At 43.4% G+C, this 19,700-nt stretch overlaps 1 protein-coding gene across 1 annotated transcript in view; it reads left to right on the top strand.

The window, feature by feature from the left end:
• The window catches only part of dscaml1 (Down syndrome cell adhesion molecule like 1), a 99,727-nt gene that overhangs the window by 68,452 nt on the left and 11,575 nt on the right, over nucleotides 1-19,700 (top strand). The window contains exons 8-21 of the mRNA XM_085796462.1: nucleotides 163-305; nucleotides 1,345-1,474; nucleotides 3,299-3,577; nucleotides 6,974-7,102; nucleotides 7,269-7,448; nucleotides 8,989-9,194; nucleotides 10,170-10,266; nucleotides 10,426-10,554; nucleotides 10,787-10,954; nucleotides 11,202-11,272; nucleotides 11,457-11,697; nucleotides 15,039-15,185; nucleotides 15,297-15,452; nucleotides 17,714-17,853. Of these exons, the coding sequence (XP_085652588.1) occupies nucleotides 163-305; nucleotides 1,345-1,474; nucleotides 3,299-3,577; nucleotides 6,974-7,102; nucleotides 7,269-7,448; nucleotides 8,989-9,194; nucleotides 10,170-10,266; nucleotides 10,426-10,554; nucleotides 10,787-10,954; nucleotides 11,202-11,272; nucleotides 11,457-11,697; nucleotides 15,039-15,185; nucleotides 15,297-15,452; nucleotides 17,714-17,853 (2,216 nt within the window). The remainder of the gene's footprint in view (nucleotides 1-162; nucleotides 306-1,344; nucleotides 1,475-3,298; nucleotides 3,578-6,973; nucleotides 7,103-7,268; nucleotides 7,449-8,988; nucleotides 9,195-10,169; nucleotides 10,267-10,425; nucleotides 10,555-10,786; nucleotides 10,955-11,201; nucleotides 11,273-11,456; nucleotides 11,698-15,038; nucleotides 15,186-15,296; nucleotides 15,453-17,713; nucleotides 17,854-19,700) is intronic.

Here is a 19,700-nt window from a genome sequence, read left to right as displayed (position 1 = left end):
CCTCCCTATCACCCTTCCCCTATATTCCTAAAATTCCATGACCTGTTTCTGACACCATCAACTAATGGTCTTCTTTTTTCCACTCTTTTCTACCTCTGGTCAACCCATCTCTTCTGCCCATCTCTCTCTCTCTCTCTCTCTCTCTCTCTCGCTCGCTATCAGGTCCCCCAAGGATTCGGCCTATGAAGAACATCACCGCCGTGGCGGGAAGAAACACTTTCATAAACTGCCGTGTCATTGGGTACCCTTATTACTCAATCAACTGGTACAAGGAGGGGCTTCTGCTGCCTGACAACCATCGCCAGGTGGATGTTTTTCTTTGATGCTCAAATAAACATAAAATAGCTCAAAACTTACTTTCTATACAACATTATAGAACATGTATACACAGTATGAGTATGTAGGTGCATATCCTATCCTGTACATTGCATTTCTTAAAGGTTCAGGCACTTAAAGCAGAAGTAAGCGATCCGGTCGTTTTGGCTAATGCTGCGTTCCAGGCAGGCTTTTGAAACCGTAAATTACAGCTTCAAGTCACGACTTACAACTTTGTAGCATTCCAGGCAACCCACTCGTGTTTCTCCGACCTGTTTTACCTGTGAAAGTCACTATAACGGCCACTCGTAACTGAACTCGTACCAGATCGAACTGGTACGAAAAACACGAGTTACGGGTTGCCTTGAACGCACCATAACGTCTTGTCAGCCGATGGAGTTAGCAGCCCCCGCCCTCGTCATGGATCTATTGGTCCTCGTCCCTACGTCACCACATTCAGGCGCATCCCTTGGCTGCACACACAGCCCTGCATGCCGTTCTCTCTCCTCATTGGATAAAACTTGTAGGATACGAGAAAAGTTTTCTCCTCGGCTCAGAGCAGAGCAGAGGGACTGAGAGACCCGTGTTTCAGACCAAACACTCTATGTAAGTGATTGCTGTCGGAAGATATAACTATTTAAGACTTATATTAACACAAAAATATCGCTTACTTCTGCTTTAAACACTAAACACCAAACTTTAACACCAAATAACTGTTTTTCAGCTGATCATTCAACCTTTTTTGTATTGCGAAGCACTTCTTATTGCATCTTAGATTAAATTTCTTGATGTTTTGTCTATGATTTAGTTCATCTGTGTAGCAGGAAAGATTTCCATTGGATTGGACCTAAAAATAAATAAATAAAAAACACAAATGAATGAAGGTAAATCAATGGGACTTGTTTTTGTCTCAGATTGAGCCATGTTTTAATCTTAGCATCACCTCATTCAATACATTCTGAGCTCTGTAAATGTGTAAGTGGACCATATGTGTCGTTTCTGCATGTGACACTTCTGATGTCTGTTCAGGTGGTGTATGAGAATGGGACTCTGAAGCTCAGCGATGTGCAGAAGGGAATGGACGAGGGAGCCTACGTCTGCAGCGTGCTCATCCAGCCACAGCTGTTCATCACACAGACTGTTTATGTCACTGTCAAAGGTCAGTTGCAGGGCTAAACTTTGTTCCAGTGTTTCACACAATTTTATTGATTTCATTTTCCGCCATTAAAAGCCACATTAATATCTTTAGGAACAAACATTATACATGAGCAGACATAAGATTGCGTGTGTGTAGGTGTACATCGTATGCCTATTTGTGTTTACGATTTGTTTAATCAGGTGAATATCCTGCATTAAAAATGATAGAACACTGTAGTTAAATCCAGCTTGTGTTACTGTGTCGTGTAAGGCTGTGTGGAAAAAATTATGAATGTGGATGTGAGTCATTGTAAGAGGGATGGAGAGTGAGTAAGGCTGGTTTGGAGCAGGAGGGTGTGAGTGTAACAGAGGGAGAGGAAAGAAGAAAGCTGTATGCATTGCCTCTAATAACCCCTGATTGAGGGGCGGAGTGGCCTAGGGTCTCTCAACCACACAGCAATTACTGTACATAGAGCAGCAGTGCTATTGTATAAGGTGCGTGTGTGTATGCCACATACATGCATGTGTGAATGGTAAACAGTGTGTGTCTATGCAAGTGTGTGTGTGTGTGTGTGTGTGTCGCCCTGTATGTTATTTCACTCTGCTCTCTGCGGCGATACCATGACATGTTTGTTTTAGGAAGTTGTCGAGTGTGATTGTGGGTTGTGTGTGTTTTGGTTTAACATTGGTAGATGTGTGAAATGTGCGGTGCTCGGCGGTCGCATATGTGCACATGCACACACAGGAGTGCGCATGTGCATTTGCATGTGCATTTGCTGCATGTGTGGGTGTAGGTATGTGCTTGTATGAATGTGTGCTCGTCATGTCTCTGATTTAATTAGATGAATTTTAATGAGGCCCAGATTAAATCCCCCAGATGTCTCAGCTGTACCCCCCCCCCCCCCCCCCACCACCACCACCACCACCACCACCACCACCACAACCGCCACCACCACCACCGTCTCCCTCCCCTCTTCCTGCACTCCAAGCCACCGCCATCACCTCTGCTGGTCTCCATGGCAACGCTGTTCTTCCCCCCCGTGGATGGGGCTCTAATTAGAGCAGCTATTATGGGCTGGCTTTAGCAGGGCAGTGTGGGGTGGAGTGGAAGGGGTTGGTAGGGGGCACCGGCGGCTGCAGAGTGGGTAGTGGGGTGGCAGGCCTGGCTGTGACGGTGAGGGTCCAGGCTTAGGGAAGAGACTGGAGGTTTATCAGCGCCTATATTCAAACAGACCAGTAGTTTCCCAATCAGTCTGCCAGGTGGAAATGACACATTCTGAACCATACCCTTCAAAAATAATCTAACTCTCCCTTTTTGCCTCTCTCCTCTGTTTCTTTCTAACTCCACCTCTTCTCTCTTTACATCACTCACTCTCCCAACCCATGTCCTCTCGATGCCCCCGAATCTTCAAATCTGTGTGTCTTCCCATATTCTTCCTGTCTTCACATCTGACTCCCTCTCTTTTCTCTATCCTTCACTTATTCATATCTGCCTCAAATCTCTATCTTCACCCCTCACTCACCCCACTCATTTAAACAACCCTGTGACTGTTTTCATTCATCTTTTTTTCTTTATTTCCATTCCCTCTTTGCCTCATTCCGTCTTCTTCCTATCTACCCTTTATTTCACCCTGTTGCCTGTCCTTGCCTTTTTCTCCTCCACTTTCCTTATCATCTTATATTTCCTTGACTTGATCTGCCTCTTCTATCTTCTTTCATATCATTGCACTATTTTCCTGTCTATTACTTTTACTCACCTACATTTCTATTTACTCTTCCTACCTCTCCGTACATCTTACACTCTATCTGTCTTCTTCCTTCACCTCTCCCTCTATACATCCCTCAGTTCCTCCACTGATCCAGCCATTTGACTTTCCGCCGACTTCCATTGGTAAATTGATGTACATTGCCTGCGTGGTGTCGTCCGGAGACATGCCCATCCGCATCACGTGGCGCAAAGACGGGCAAGAGATCGTGGCCTCTTCAGGCATCACCATCGACACTAAAGAGTTCATGAGCTCCCTCCAGATATCCAAGGTGTCGCTCAAACACAACGGCAACTACACCTGCATTGCCAGCAATGACGCTGCCACTGTCAGCACAGAGAGACAACTCACAGTTACAGGTAAGAAAAAAAGGAGTGTGAGAAGTGAGTGAAGCGAATATGAAAGTGATATTCAGAAAAGGTTGAAGGAGAAAGGAAATGGGTTAGTTTAAAAGAAAGTGATTTAGTATTGCACTTCAATAACGTATGGTTGAAAACAAAGCAGCAGAAGCTCATATATCCGTCCCTTTCGTCCTTGGTGTGCGTTACATCGCAAAAACACAATCTTTCCCATTATGCAACCAAATGGCATCTTTCACTAGCCTCTCCTTGCACAGTATTTTAGATGATGCAACAACCAGTTTGTCAAACTTTTTCTTTACAAACAAGACTACTGTAGGTCAAAACCAAGTATATGACTGGACTGCAGAATCAATATAAGCGAGCTGAAAACGGTTGTATAACCACTATAAGCACCTGGCATCGCTGCATTCTGCCTAGTCTCAGCCATTTTCAGCTCTTTATCCATTTGCTTCTTTCATGCTCTCTGTTTGCATATCTGAGAATCAGAATTACTTTATTGAACCCCAGAGGGAAAATCTTTTTGTCTATACCATATATTGATTTCCAACAAAGCTGTTCTCGTGTATCGGACATTGGAGCAAGTTTGACTGAAGCATGTTAAGACTACATGTTTACCAGGAGCGGCTTCCAGGTCATTTCCAAGCTGCTGCTCTGCGTCCGCTAAAATCCAGATTTTGTATTACTAAATCACCAAACACAAGTTAAGGACTAATACTGTACTATGCACTTGTAAAATGATCAGTCTCTGGGAAAGTTTGGGTAGACAGAATATTATATTTTTCCACATCTAGTGCTTTTCAAAAGAGCCAACCTCTGAGTTGACCAAAAAGTTGACTGACAGATAAGGGACTCAGTTCTTTTTGAGTTCACACTGAGAGTTCACTTAAAAGAGGACTGAGAACTTTCTGTTCACACCATAGCTCCTCTAGAGCGCTAGTTGCTGTTGCTGTAGTCTACTTGTCTTATGCACATTCCTGTGCACATTGAAGTTTAAACCAAGAGGTCTAATAAGACTGAAACCAGCCTTAAGCAGCCATTAAGGCTTTAAGTGGAGAAGGCTGGGCCCAGTCAAAGTAGAAAGACAAGTCCATATGAGCCAAAGAAGATTGATCCTCCACCAGTTTCCTTAACCACTGAGAACCCAGAAGTATGCCTTGAATATGTACCAGAATGGCAAAATCTGCAGAACTTGACAATGATGGTGTCACACTGTATCAAATCTCAACAAGCAAGGTGGGCTGCTAAATATTACTAAGACTCTCTCCTATGCCTCAGTGATGTGTCTGGAGCAGATGTGCCCTCATTCATTTACAGGAGCTAATAAAAATGACCTGACGGTTGTGGGTGGGACAACCAGTATATATTTAATAGAGGTAGACTGCATTGATTATTTGATAATTGTTGCATTTTATATGTACCAAATTTCAGTCCGTTTTTACTGATTATTGTTACAAATTGCTACTTCTTTTTGTTTAAACTGAAACACCTTATCTACATTTAAAGTAAAAGCTTTCCCAGATTTATTGTGTGTTTCTTTAAAGTGCCTGAAGCCTCAATGATTTAAAAGTACAGATTGTGAGTAGGTCCATAGATAAATGCTCTTGTATAGGTTGGTCTACACTTTGACAACATTTTCCTGGCAGCAAAAAAGCTCTGTACTACCCAGCAACCATGACAACTGTCACAATGTTGTCAACAAGCACGTAGGCCTACGTCTATTTATATACAGGCAGCGTACGTATATATATTTGATTACAGTCAGTCAGACAGTTTTGACATACAGTAAGGAAGGCGCCACTTATGTGAAAGCTGATCAGGTGCACTGTACTTGAGACCCCAGCAAACACAGATACGCCGATCAGGAATGACATTATCACCACAGGTGAAGGGAATAACACTGAATAACACTTCATGGCACCTGTTAGTGGGTGGGATATATTAGGCAGCAAGTGAACATTTTGTCCTCAAAGCTGATGTTTAGAAGCAGGAAAAATGGGAAACTGTAAGAATTTGAGCCACTTTGACAAAGGACTAAACTGTGATGGCTAGACAACTGGGTCAGAGCATCTGAAAAATTGCAGCTCCTGTGGCTTCTTCTTGGTCTGCAGTGGTCAGGATCTATCAAAGGTGTCCAAGGAAGCTGCCGTCCCATGTTGAGGCTGACAGTCCTCACTGCAGGCGGCCCCGGTTCAAATCCCACATCGGGCAGCCCTTTCCTGCATGTCATTCCCCCTCTTTGCCTCCCCATTTCCTGTCTCTCTCTCAACTGTGCTATCGATAAAAGGCAATAAAAAGCCCCAAAAATATCGGCCTGTGGTCCCGCCCAACTGACCAGCTACTGTTGCTCAAACTGCTGAAGAAGTTCATTCTGGTTCTGATAGAAAGCTGTCACAATACACAGTGCATCACAGTTTGCTGTGTATTTGGCAGCAACAGGGACCAACACAATATTAAGCAGGTGGTCATAATGTCATGCATGATTGGTGTCCACAGAAAGCCTATTTAATTTCCTCCCATATTTTTTCATGTTGCATTCTCATAGGAAAATAAATGATTATCTTTGAGATGTTTCTAGTCCACCTGTCGTAAATTTAATTGACTGGACATTATTATTTTGAAAGGCATAGTCTTGTCTGGTCTCACAGCTGACAATGCATATCAGACTAAGCCATGAGGGAACTTCCTGTAAAGCTGAGAGTCAGGATTGTACAGTATCTAAGCACAGATCTGGGGAAAACTACAAAAGAATCTGCTGCACTAAAAGTTCCCGATTGCCCTGTGGCTTTCATATTTTTCTAATAGAAGAAGTTTTGGAACAGCCAGGTCTATACTTAAAGCTGGCCTCCCAATCAGTCAGAAATTGAGAGTAATCAGGGAAAAAGGCCTCGGAAAGAAAGGCGACCAAGAAACTGGTGGTCAATCAAAGCTCCAAACATCCTGTGTGGAGATGGAACAACCCTCCTGAACACTAACATCAGTAACACTGCAGGTTATAAATGCCCCTTCAGTAGAAAGTGGTTGCACCGATTATTTCTGAAAGAGCAGAGGACAATCATGGGTATTTGTGTTGCATATGGGTGACCAATGGTGAAATTCAACTTTCAGTTGAGTCAGTCAGTCAGTCACAGACATTCACAGACAAAGGGACCAATAAGCTGTGTGTTTTTGCCCCCCGCCCCCACACTAAGTAGTCTAGTACAAAAGCAATCTGAATTCATCTTCTGCCCCAGCAGACCAAAGTGGATCGAAAAAATGTTTCACTTATGTGGTTCAGCTGTGCCAGTGGTAATGTATTGACAGACAAGCTGTTTATGGGCCACTCAGGAAAGATTTAATATGTACTGTAAGGTGTTTTTTGTCTTTTCATTCACTTCTCCTTTGCTCCTCCTCTAGTGCCTCCTCGGTTTGTGGTGCAGCCCAACAACCAGGATGGGATCTATGGGAAGGCAGGGATCCTAAACTGTTCTGTTGATGGATACCCTCCTCCCAAGGTCATGTGGAAGCATGCCAAAGGGACCCTAGGTACAGGACCCATCTTTCATTCTTTTTTCTATACTGTGATGTGTCTGTCTGCTTTTCTTTGTCCACCGTAATAGTCATAGGTCCAAACTGTCCAAAGTAAATTGTCTGCTATTGTAACTATAACGTAATCACCTGTCCCTGTTGCTGTCTCTGTCTTTCTGTCCAGCGGGTATTGGGAACCCACAGCAGTACCATCCTGTACCTCTGACAGGCCGCATCCAGATCATGACTAATGGCTCTCTGCTGATCAGACATGTCCTGGAAGAGGATCGTGGCTTCTACCTCTGTCAGGCCTCCAACGGGGTGGGCTCCGACATCAGCAAGAGCATGGTTCTCACTGTTAAGAGTGAGTATGCTAACACACAGTCAGGCTAATAGATATTATATAAATCTAATATAATTTTATTCACTTTTGCTTATAAAACTTTTTTACCCTGTAGTATTTTGGTAGGTTATCTATCTATCTATCTATCTATCTATCTATCTATCTATCTATCTATCTATCTATCTACTATCTATCTATCTATCTATCTATCTATCTATCTATCTATCTATCTATCTATCTATCTATCTATCTATCTATCTATCTATCTATCTATCTATCTATCTATCTATCTGAGTATGACTTTTTCACAGAGTAGATGACTGCAGTGAGGCCATCTACCATGGTCCAGTGCTCCTGATTTATCAGTCTTTGTACACACACGCACACACACACGCACACACACACACACACACACACACACACACACACACACACTCACTAACTGTGTCAAACCAATGAGCCAGCTCGCACTACTCTCCCTGTGCTCTGTGGACAGGAACACACACAGACACACAGAGATGCTCAGTGATAAATTGGTGGAGCAAAGGTGACCATGGACATAAGAGCAAAACAATAAAGAAGAGCAACATAGAGAAAAATGAATAGGGAAAATGTACATGCATATACACACACACACACACAGATTGTCAACATCAAGCAGGGTATTTTGTGATGTCATGTGACTTTTTAGCGTGTCATACACTGACCTTGCATGTCAATTTTACTCACAACTAAAGATGTTAACATTACATTTCTGGCACCTTTTGCCTCTTGCTCTCTCAGACACATACTGTACGTATAACCAAGAGCACATAAATACATCTACTAGTTTCACCATGTTCTTCTATCACAGGGCTGCCTCGCTCTCTCTCTCTTTCTCTGTCGCTCTCTCTCTCTTTCTCTGTCGCTCTCTCTCTCTCTCCCTCTCCTCCTGGTGTTAGTGTTATTGATTGAACCGTTCCTCTCCTCTGCTTCCCTCAATTCTGTCTGTTTCGCTCAGCAGAGAGGGAGGAAGAGAGGGAGGGTGAGATGAATAAGTGATGAAAACAAAACAGCAGAACCCTCCTCAGATCGATATTGTGTGTGTGCGTGCATTTGTGTGTGTGTGTTGGCCACAGAAGATTGAGTGTGTAAGTGATTTTGTGTAAGGAGTGTACACGAAAGGTAGAGTGTATCGTTTTTGCCTCTTCATTCACCTAGACCCCAGCGTTAACTATTGGAGAATGAGAGAGGAGGTTTATTGACTTTACCTCATTGACCATAGCTCTTCATTACTCCACTGCAATGGAACTTGGCTACTCCGAACTCCACCTTTTTAACTGCTGGCCGTCCTACCCCTCTCCTCCACTGCGCTCTTTCCCTTGGTTCTCTCTCTTCACTTAAACCTTTCTTATTATCCACTTCTTTCTTTTCCGCCCCCCTTGTCCCTCTGTTATCTGCCTCTGTCATTTACGTAATATCCCTCTCATCAATCTGTTTACTGTCACCATTTCTCCCCGCTTCTCCTCATTTGTCCTCCCATTCCCCCTCATCTCACACTCCATTTCCTTTCTCCTTTCAGTCCCTGCGATGATCACCAGTCACCCCAACACCACCATGGCAAAGAAGGGGCACATGAAGGAGTTGAACTGCACAGCCAGGGGAGAATGGCCCATCATCATCCGCTGGGAAAGAGGTGACACGGTCATTGACCCTGACCGCAACCCCCGGTACTCCATTACCACCAGTCCCAATGAGAAGACTGACGAGGTGTTGTCTACGCTCAAGGTAACAGACGCTTATATGCGGTAGAGCACGTAGTTGTTCAGACTTGACAGCAGAGTGTCTGTGACTGCAACTTTTTGTTTGGTTAACTTCAGTATCGAAACATCAGTCGTGAAAGGCTGTAATCAATCATGGCCAATCACATCCGTTCTAATAACTGCTGAAAATCCGTGTGCCTCCCCCTGTCCTGAACATTTGATAATCCATGCAACACAATGTCCAAAAATATGATGACAAGAAAAGATGATATCTCTTTTTCAATTAAATCCATGTTTCTGGACATATTAAAAACACATCATGTCATGATTCATGGCAGCCACATCCAACATCTCTACTGCTATTAGAAAATACTTCAGGTGATAAATCAGCCAGAATCATGGGAAAATGGCAACAGTCCATACAGCTGACCCACAGGGAAGAAGTGGCACCTAACTGAAGGAGCTTTGTGATGTAAAGAGAACATCATGTAATGAGCAAAAGCAAAAGCAACTGAGCACAGGGCTTGTATGTGTATTTTGCACGACATTTTAATCACGGTAACACGGGCAGATTTGTCATTTCTAATGTGCCTCTTTCAAAAGTAGAGGAACTCATCACTTGGAACTTTCTGTATTATAATAATAATATATACTGTAGGTAGTTAATCATGACTGATAAGAGTTGTACTCAAAATTCCCTACTGGTGTAATCAGCATAATCAGAAAGAATATTTAGATATACAGTACGTCCAGACTGAGCTTGGTGAAAAAATAGCGTGTAGAGTAGCTGTGTTGGGTAAAGTTCACTTTTGACATTTTTCAAGCGTGTCTGTGAAAAAATGGTGTAAAAAAAAAGGGAATCTGGACACTCCACCTTTCTTATTAATGTAGTGTGCAAAAACACCTCCCCATCACAAAGCTGTATTTCACACATTTTGCCTGTACAAAGATAGAGCTGTTTGTCTCTCTGACATTTCTCTTTCTACCTTTCTCCCTACAGCTAAAGCCAGCGGAGCGTGAGGATTCAGTCTTCTTCTCCTGTCATGCCATCAACTCATACGGAGAAGGACGAGGCCTTATCCAGCTCACTGTGCAAGGTAACCATTCCTGCACGAATTCATGTACCTGTATCGTCTCCTCTTCATACTACTAAGAGCTGAACAAACCCACTCATCACTCCTGCCATCCAAAGTTGTCTCTATTGCTGCTGCCTTCTCTGCCTTTATCCCCTCACTAACTCTCTTTTAAATCCTCAGAGCCCCCAGACCCTCCAGAGCTGGAGGTGCGAGAAGTGAAGGATCGTAGTATGAATCTGCGCTGGACACAGAGATTTGATGGAAACAGTGTCATTACGTCCTACGATATTGAGTATAAGAACAAGACAGGTAAGTGAACAGTGTATTCCTCGGTTTACTACAAAGGAAGATAGAAAGTGAATCCAACAGTGGAATAAAAAAGCAAAGCCATTGCTGCTTCTTTTCTTTTTTTTTTGAAGCACTACAGGAATGTAATGGACTGTCAAAATACAAAATCCTACATTTCTGAAGAATTCTACTGTATTTCATAGGAAAATTTGAGTGAAAAAATAGGACTTCATATATCTTTTCTACTATTCAGATACCTGGGAGCTGAAGCATGCCACTCGAAACATCTCCCCCACCAACAACCAGGCCAACATAGTGGACCTTCACCCTGCCTCCGTCTACAGCATCCGCATGTACTCCTACAATGCGATAGGAAAGAGCGAGGCCAGCAAGGAGCTCACCATCAGCACTGAAGAAGCACGTAAGTATCTTGAGAGCACTGCTATCTATCAATGTAAATGTGAGTGATTCAGCACTTAGCGCTCTGCATCTGTGATGACACTGACATCCGTCCTTGAATAAGCATTCTGTATTAAAGTCTGTTCGAGAGAAACTGAGAGAAGAAACTTCACTGAAAACTGTGGACGAGAATAGTCGAGGATAATGAGACGTCAAACACGAATGCCACAGAATATTCCTTCAACACCCTTTTGTCTCTGTCTCTGCAGAGCCTGATGGTCCTCCCATGGAGGTAATCCTGCAGCCTGTGACCTCTCAGAGCATCAGAGTCACCTGGAAGGTAAAGCATTAGACTAGAACTACTTGCCTTCTGAATGTACATCACTTAATCCTGTTTTGCTGCTTGCAAAGTAACCTAATATTTTTCTGTCCTGATTATATTGGTGACCCAGTCATTGCGGCTGGTATGACTATAAATAGACGGGTCTGATGTGAGTATTGTCTTTCTTTATTTCATCCATTAGGCTCCCAGGAAAGAGCTGCAGAACGGCGTGATCCGGGGTTACCAGATCGGCTACAGAGAGAACAGCCCGGGCAGTAACGGCCAGTACAGCATTGTGGAGATGAAGGCCACTGGTGACAGCGAGGTCTACACGCTGGACAACCTGAAGAAGTTTGCCCAGTATGGAGTGGTTGTCCAGGCCTTCAACAGAGCGGGCACAGGGCCGTCTAGCTCAGAGATCAATGCTACAACACTGGAGGATGGTGAGGGTCAACATATACATAGTTTATAGCTCAATATATGAGCATGAGATTTTTTTTTGCCTCTTTGTCTGTGTACAGTATGAGAACAAATGTGTACTACTCAAGCGATCAGCAGCCGCAATAAGGTCAGTAGGTTAAACAGCAGGGTTCATTATATAGCTACAGTGGAAGAGTAAACTGTCAGTCCTGTGAAATACCACCCTCTGTCTGCTTTGGCTTTGATTCACAGTTTCTGCACTTTTTTTCAGTTGCCATTGTTCTTTTTCCTTCTTCTCTGTCTGATCTGTGTCAAATCATGCCACGCTTTGTAACCTAAAATTACTACTTTCTCTCTATTCTCTCAACAAGAATGAATGTTGGCTGGAGGAACCAAAATGTTAGTTTTTTTTTCTTTTTCTCAAAGACATAGTGTCATAGACACAGTACACATTCAACAGAGCTGAATGTGTACTGTGATCATTGGGCGATCACAGTACACATTGGGTAATCCATGTGCAACGAGACTTGTGGAGGTCTTGCGGCTTGCCATGCATCCTGATGGCTAGGGGGCAGATGGGCTAAATCTTGAGTGAGCGAATGCATGAACCGGAAAAAAAAGCTACAAAACCCCTTCTCAGACCGCAGAGTTCCTACATTTAGATTTGTTTTCACTGCATCTGGTTGTGAGCATGAAAATGCACTTAATTAGAGGCGATCATCAGATATCTTTCATTCAGGCTGAACAACTCCCAGACTAACAATCAAAAGAAAAACATTTTTGGACACAAAACTTGACCCAGATACATCCAAACAAACTGAAATTTACAAACATGCAAAGAAATTAAGAGGAATTTTATTACTGTAACTAACAGACCCGACAAATGGGACATCCACCACCTCCTTGGTGCAAGTATTGATACAAGTCATCTTCTAGATGCATATTTTGTATTGCAAAAGGGGAAATGTTTTTGACAATATTTGCATTTTGCAAGTGATCACATAACATAAAACATAAACATAAAACCAGAAATTTGCAGGGTAAAGCAGTCAAGCAGTAGGACAATGGACCATTGGACTTCAGGTTGTTTTTGGAACAGATATCTTTAAAGTGGCTTTAAATTACTAATCAAGAGGATTTTTATTAATTTTCACAAAGCAGTATATTCTAAGTAAGCCGCATTAATTGACTTTTGGTCTATGAGGAGCAGAAGAAATACACAACAAGTTGAAAATAACACAAAAAGATCCCTTCTCTTAAGAAGTCCTTGTAAGTTTTGTCCTTCTTGTACCTCAACCTTTTCTCTCTAGTCTTTATTATTGAACATTTTTTTCCAATACATGCCATCTTTCTCAGTCTCTTTCATACGTCATCCACATTTGCCTTGAGTTCCACCTTCACAAACAAATACAAACACACACACACACAGACAACGCACAAACACAGACCCACACGTCACATACATACTTGTCCACCCAGTGAACAGTTGGCTGAGCTCCATTGGTCCAGAGCAGACAGAGCCCTCCAATTCTTCCCTGTGGCTGTCACCGTGGCGACAGTGATATTGATGGCCATTATGATAATAGTGATAATAACAAGCATACTAAAAATAATTATAATTAGCTTGTCTCTCTGTCCATCTCTCTCTCTCTTGTTCCCTCTGCTAGCTTCCTGCTGTAATTATCCACAGCTGAGCGCATTGTCTCTCTGCTCCCTCTTTTCATCTTTTTCTGCCCTTCCCTTGCTCCCCTTGCTTTTAACTCTCTTCCTCCCTTCCTCCCTTCTTCCTCTGCCCCTCACCCCCATCTCCTCCTCTCTGTAGCCCCAGTCCAAAAACTGCCTTTCATTATGTTCCTGTATTCCCATCCCCCCCCCCTCCAAACTTATGGACTTATTTATGTAAGGTTCTTTTATACATCAGCAGCCACTGATTTAGTAAACTTTCTTCTTTTTCCCTTCATCTGTTTAATCCTACATAAACCCCAATACGGACAATTTGGAGGCACCTTTTTGTTCACAGCCTCTCTCAGTTCTTATTACTCCTGTGGTAAAGGTGTGACTATGCAAGGAGGAACTGGCCTGTGTTTTGATGCCTTCTCATTATTTAAGCTCAGAGCCTAAAGGTTTATTCATGCAAAACCCCGATTTTCTAATCCTCCTTTCTCCTCTCCCTCCCTTCCTCCGTCCTGCTCCCCACCTCCTCTCCCTTCACCAGCTGCAGAGAAATTCCCTGGTGGACTTGGCCCAATCCCTCTCTTTCATTGCTCCCTGTCTTTCAGTCGGCTCTCTTCCTCTCTTCCTGCTCCTCCTTCTCTCACAAGTTGACTTCTGTTCATCTTCAACAGTGTGTGTTATTCATTAGCCTGAAAGACTAATGGTCAGCGGTAGCCAACAGAAGAGACACCTGGGCTGTTGGGGACAGAGGGAGGCTTGTACAGAGACAGAGAGACGGTGGTTGTAGAGCTGCTCCTATACACCAGGCTGGATGCATGTCACGGGCTTTTTATCTATCACTAGCCTGTTTACTCACTTCAGGTTTGATATGGAAATGCCTTTTAGGGTTTGAGCAAAGGTTTGTTTGATTAATTATTTATTAATTAGCTGGTCTAAACTGTTCTTATTTGGAGGAGACAGTGTCAGCCTTTGCATTAATTTAAAAAAAAATCATCTAAATTTTCACAAATACAATTCCCTTAAACCCCAGGCTTTGAGCCAGTCGGTGCAAACTCATGCTCTGTGTTTACCACAAACTAATTTAGACTGTAGCAGAGACCAGAAAAATCATGGATACCAAATATTTCAAGCTAAATATTGTACATTTGTGTATATTTTGTTAGAACTGTGAAGCCTTTATGTAGTAGTCTCCATGGTAGTTATGTAGTCTTGGATTTGAATATTTCATTTACTTAGCTTCAATTAAAAACTCACAGTATATGATAGTGAAGATATTTTTTCCCAACGTTAAAGCTACATAAAAGATAAATAGAAACCCTTTAAACCTTTCCTGAAGACAGCCAGATCACACTTTACAAAGATATGAGTTTGAGGAAATGTAAAATCAGTGTAAAAATCATGTAACTACAAAGAAAAGCTAGAGCAGAATAATACAGAATATAGTGTATACGATATTGTCACAAGTCTGAATAATCATTCATTCATTCATTCATTCATTCATATAATTGAATAGTCATTCTCCATCTTTGAAGCTGCTTAAAGGGCTAAAGGAATCTTTTCATCCTTCAGTGGACAGACCTTTTCTATTGAATCAATCTGTGAAATACATCCAGTTAGATCACTGCAGATGCATGTTTCAGATAACTTATGTGACCTTTTCTCTTCTTTCTCTCACTCCCTTTGCCTCCAGTGCCCAGCCAGCCCCCGCAGAACATACGAGCCATTTCCGTAACATCGGACGAGGCAGTAATCACATGGGCCGAGCCACCAAGAATGACACTGCACGGCGTTTTGAAAGGATATCGCGTCGTGTTTTGGGCCGTCTTCCCCGACGGAGGTGAGCGGAGTGTGTCGATCATCTTAACGCCAACACCGTGTCTGATAACAGCTCAGTCCTTTCATCTAAAAACATCCCTCCTTTTCTTTTTCTTTTTTTTTTGTCTCTCAGAGTGGGGTGAAATGCAAAACATCACAACCACCAAAGAGCAGGTGGAGCTCAGAGGCCTGGAGAAGTTCACCAACTACAGCATCCAGGTTCTGGCCTACACCCAGGCCGGGGACGGAGTCCGCAGCAACGTCCTGTATATACAAACTCGCGAAGACTGTGAGTCCATATTGTAGTAGATCTTATTAACTAACACACAGGTGACCAAACAATGAACATCGCTTTGACCACATCTTTGGTCCAGGTCCAAGGTTTGGTTTGGGCTGCAGTGTGTGGGAGGCAGCGAGCCAGGGGTGGTGGTGGAGGGGGGGTTGAGGGGGTGGGGGGGGGGCTCTTTTTAAGGCTGAGGTTGCTGATTAAAACCTCTTTGCGCTCTGATGTGCTATTACCAGTGCTAATGAGAATTAAGAAGCCAAAAAGTGTGTGTGTGTGTGTGTGTGTGTGTGTGTGTGTGTGTGTGTGTGTGTGTGTGTGGTTAAAAGCCTAAGGGTGTGGGTCTGTGCATGCGGATTTGTGGAAGTGTCGGTGGTGGTGGTGGTGGGGGGGGTGTTGTTAAGTGTGTGTTTGCATGTGTACATGTCTTAGCTTTGGTGTGTGTGTGTGAATGTGTGTGTGCATGTGCTATTGTTTGTGTGCAAGTCTAGCTCAGCACCCAGCACAAGGAGAGGGATTAATTCTTTGTGGCTTAGAGAGAATTAATTTTGTGCTTACACTGGCGGGCTGTGGATTACATCTGTATCCGCCTCTCCTCTCCCTCCCTGGGGCCAGGCAGGAGAGGAGGCAGGCGTCTGGAGATGGAGAAAATGAGGGAGAGAGAGAGAGAGAGGGAGAGCAGGGATTCTAAGAAGTGTCATTTCAGAAAGGGCCTTTATTCTCTTTCTCTCTCTACGTATATCTCCATTTTATGAGCTGGCCTCGCTGCAATAGCTCTTTGAGTATGTGTGTTGTGTTATAGTCTTTGAGTGCGTGTGCGTGAGTGTGTGCGTTTATCAGGGGGGAAGCTCTTCTTTTCCCTGATGCGGGTTGACACTGTGTCCAGGGGCAACCTCTTCACGTACGTTCAGAGTTCTCTGTCTCACTCGGTCTCATCCCTCTCTTTGCCCTCACTACTGTCTGTGGCATATGGAAAAGTGTTTGCGGTGCAATTGTGCAAACAGCCAGTTCTCAGCCTGCCTTTCCCTGCCTCTGTCTCTCAGACACACAAAGACAGTAGACACTCAGCATAAGTGAGAAGGAGGACAGAGATTCAGTTCGGAAAGTTGCACACCATTGGGTCACAGCGTTTGGTCTCTTTTAAAATGTGTATGTGTTTGGTTTACATGGAAACTTTGTGGATTTTATGTTTGTTAAGACTTATGTTGATTTTAAACTGCTTTATGTTGTCTAATATTTTCAGAATGTATAGTTGTTTATGATCATCAATTTTAGACCAAGAAAATACACATTAGACTCTATCTTAAAGTAATGGTTGATTAACCCCTTAACAGAAGTACTGGCATACACTATGAATGTGATATTAATAGAATTCCATTCATTAATTTACCTAACTATGGCTGTGAGTAGGCATGTATCTTTTTTATATGCAAATGAGTCACTGGTCGAATAAGCAATTGTGTACAATGACTTGTCTGTATGGAAAATGATACATAAGTGAATAAGGCTGATCCACAGTTAGGTACTGGTGCAGGACAAAAGGAGCTCATTACAGGAAAAGAGAGATAGAGGACATCAAATTACTTTGAAGAGGTAGGCCAAATTACTTAGACCAACAGTTCAGAACCCAGAAATATTCAATTTACTTTCACAGAGGACTGAGAATAGCAGGCATGCAAGGAAATATTTTGCCTTTTGGCTTAAAATGGAGCTAAATCAGAAAAATTACACAATGGAAAGTAAAAGCACTCTCCAGTAAGTCCACTATTTTTCAGTGAGGTGTATTATTACTGTCAGAGTGTTAGTGTGGAAAGAAGGTGAAAACTTTTTAATAAGATTAAATAAGATGATTCAGGATTTGCAGACACTGTCCCTGAAACTGACCCTCTATTTTCGAATGTTAGCCTCTACAGTATGTTGCTTTATGGTTTTTACAAAGTCTCTCTTGGTGGACTGGAGAAGAACTGTACTGATACTCAAAGTGTGAACTAGCTGCTATAGCTACACAGCCAATAGAGCCAGGCTGTACTGCCTGTAATACAGTAGGACCAAGCATTGAGTACCAGCAACTGAGCCATTAAGACAAGTTTTTGTTGGATGTGCCATCATTTAACATCTAACGATGGTAACAAATGGACAAATCTCCCCAACAGCGCTACAGAACAACTTTAATGCTGTTAAGTCAGTGTATTATACACACAGAGAGATTTAACTGATTCACACTGTTCTGCCCTTTATTTCCCTCATCTCTACCCTTTATGATTCAGACCCCGGACCTCCAGCTGGCATCAAAGCTGTGCCCTCCTCCGCCAGCAGTGTCGTGGTGTCCTGGTTACCCCCCCACAAGCCAAATGGAATCATCCGCAAGTACACCATCTACTGCTCCAGCCCCGGGTCAGGCCAACCGGTGAGTTAGAGGAGGGGTGCAGAGAGTTTCAGGATTGGGAGCTGGATGAAATGGGAAAAGGGTGAAGAAGAAAATTCAAACATGGCCGATGATGAAGGAGACAAGATCCTTTTCAAATGCAGAACATAGCTTCTGTTATATAATATATATGATGCTAAGATAAAAGAAAATGCATTTAATTATGACATTTTTCAGCATTTGTGTGTTTTTTAACGCCTGTGTGTGTGTGTGTGTGTGCGCATTTGTGTGTGTGTGTGTGTGTGGTCTAGTGCTGCAGTCTCAGCAAGATGTGTGTGTGAAATGAGCTCTCCTCATACCGCAGTGTGTGTGCGTGCAAGCTCACCCTCCAGCCTCATTTGCATATCTGCGTCTCATCATGTTGCCAGGACAACCTCATCCGTTCATCAACGAGGGCAAAAAACAAGCCGACAGCAAACACACACTCACACTTACACTGAGACACGCACACACGCGCACACACAGATATGAATACACACACACACACACACACACACACACTCATAAATGTATCACACCAACCGTATAGAGGAAGATTCATACAAGGAACTCATGTTTATATGACGACTTTATGTGAATTCAAAACCACAACATATATCTTGCTTGCATACTTGCATAGACACACACACACACACACACACACACACACACACACACACATACATGCACCGTATAAATGTACCTATGTAGATGTACATCTACATCTCTTTACTCTCCTCCATTCACAAATCAGTCTTTCTCTCTTTTCCATATCTATTTACCTATCTCCCTATCCTTCTCCTCCTCCTCTCTCTCTCTTCCTCTTGCTCTCTCTTTCAGTCCTCCTCCTTCTCTTTCTGAAGCCCCCATGCAGAGTTCGGAATGATTACTATGTAAATGAGTGCGACTGGAGAGAAGGAAGGAGGGATGGGGGGGTCAGACACACCGTGTGGGGAGTACTTTTGTTCCTCTTTTCATTATCTCGCTCTATCGTTCCCCGGATCACCGCTATCTCGACGCCGGAGGAATATTTTAATATCCGTTACAGCAACACACACTCTGTCACTCCTCCCTCCCTTCCTCCCAACATCTACCCACCCACCCATCCAGACATCCATTCGCCCATCCATCCATCCATGCATCCATCCATCCATCCATCTATCCATCCCTTTGCCCGTACCTCTTCCTGCAGTGGAGCATATAGAGATAAATGTACAGAAAGGAGAGGGCAGAAGAAGCAGAAGACAATGATGTACGTGAGAGTCAGGGGGGGGGAGAAATGCAGAGACGATGTAAAACAGAGGGCGGGGGGTAGATGGAGGGGGTAAAGGAAGGAGAGTGGGCCCCACACATGACAGAGAAATGTGGAGAGGGACAGGGGAATGAAGAGGGGGATGAAGAGCGATGGCAGGAGGAGAAGGGAAGGATGGCGCAGTGGGGTAAAGGATAGGCAGAGAGGAAAATACAGAAAGGACAGACAAGAGGGATGTATGATGAACAGGAAACACAGGGAAGTAATAAAAAGCCCAGTGGATTCCTGCGTGACGGCCTGCTCATAAATGTGAAAAACAACAGGAATACTGGAATCTATTTGCCTAGAATAAACCGTTCTGCAGACAACAACCCAGCGGGCGAGGACAGAGCTCAGCAACACTGCAGCGCACTGGTCTGCCGCGCTCGCACACTCCTCAAACCATTTGACACTTGTATTGCAATAATTTCATCTGTGCACAAGCGCCTGTCAGTCAGAAATGTGAGTCAGTGTCAAACCGGTGGGGTGTATTAAAACATGGGATTTAGATGCCGAAAGTGAATGTTACATGTAGGTGCTACCTCGCAGTGCTTGTGTG

This window comes from Trachurus japonicus, chromosome 13 (assembly GCF_045865225.1).
Source record: "Trachurus japonicus isolate A0001 chromosome 13, Traja_1.0".
Lineage (NCBI taxonomy): Eukaryota > Metazoa > Chordata > Actinopteri > Carangiformes > Carangidae > Trachurus > Trachurus japonicus.
Note: the sequence above shows the minus strand (reverse complement) of the source record. Positions and strands in the feature narration are given on the sequence as shown.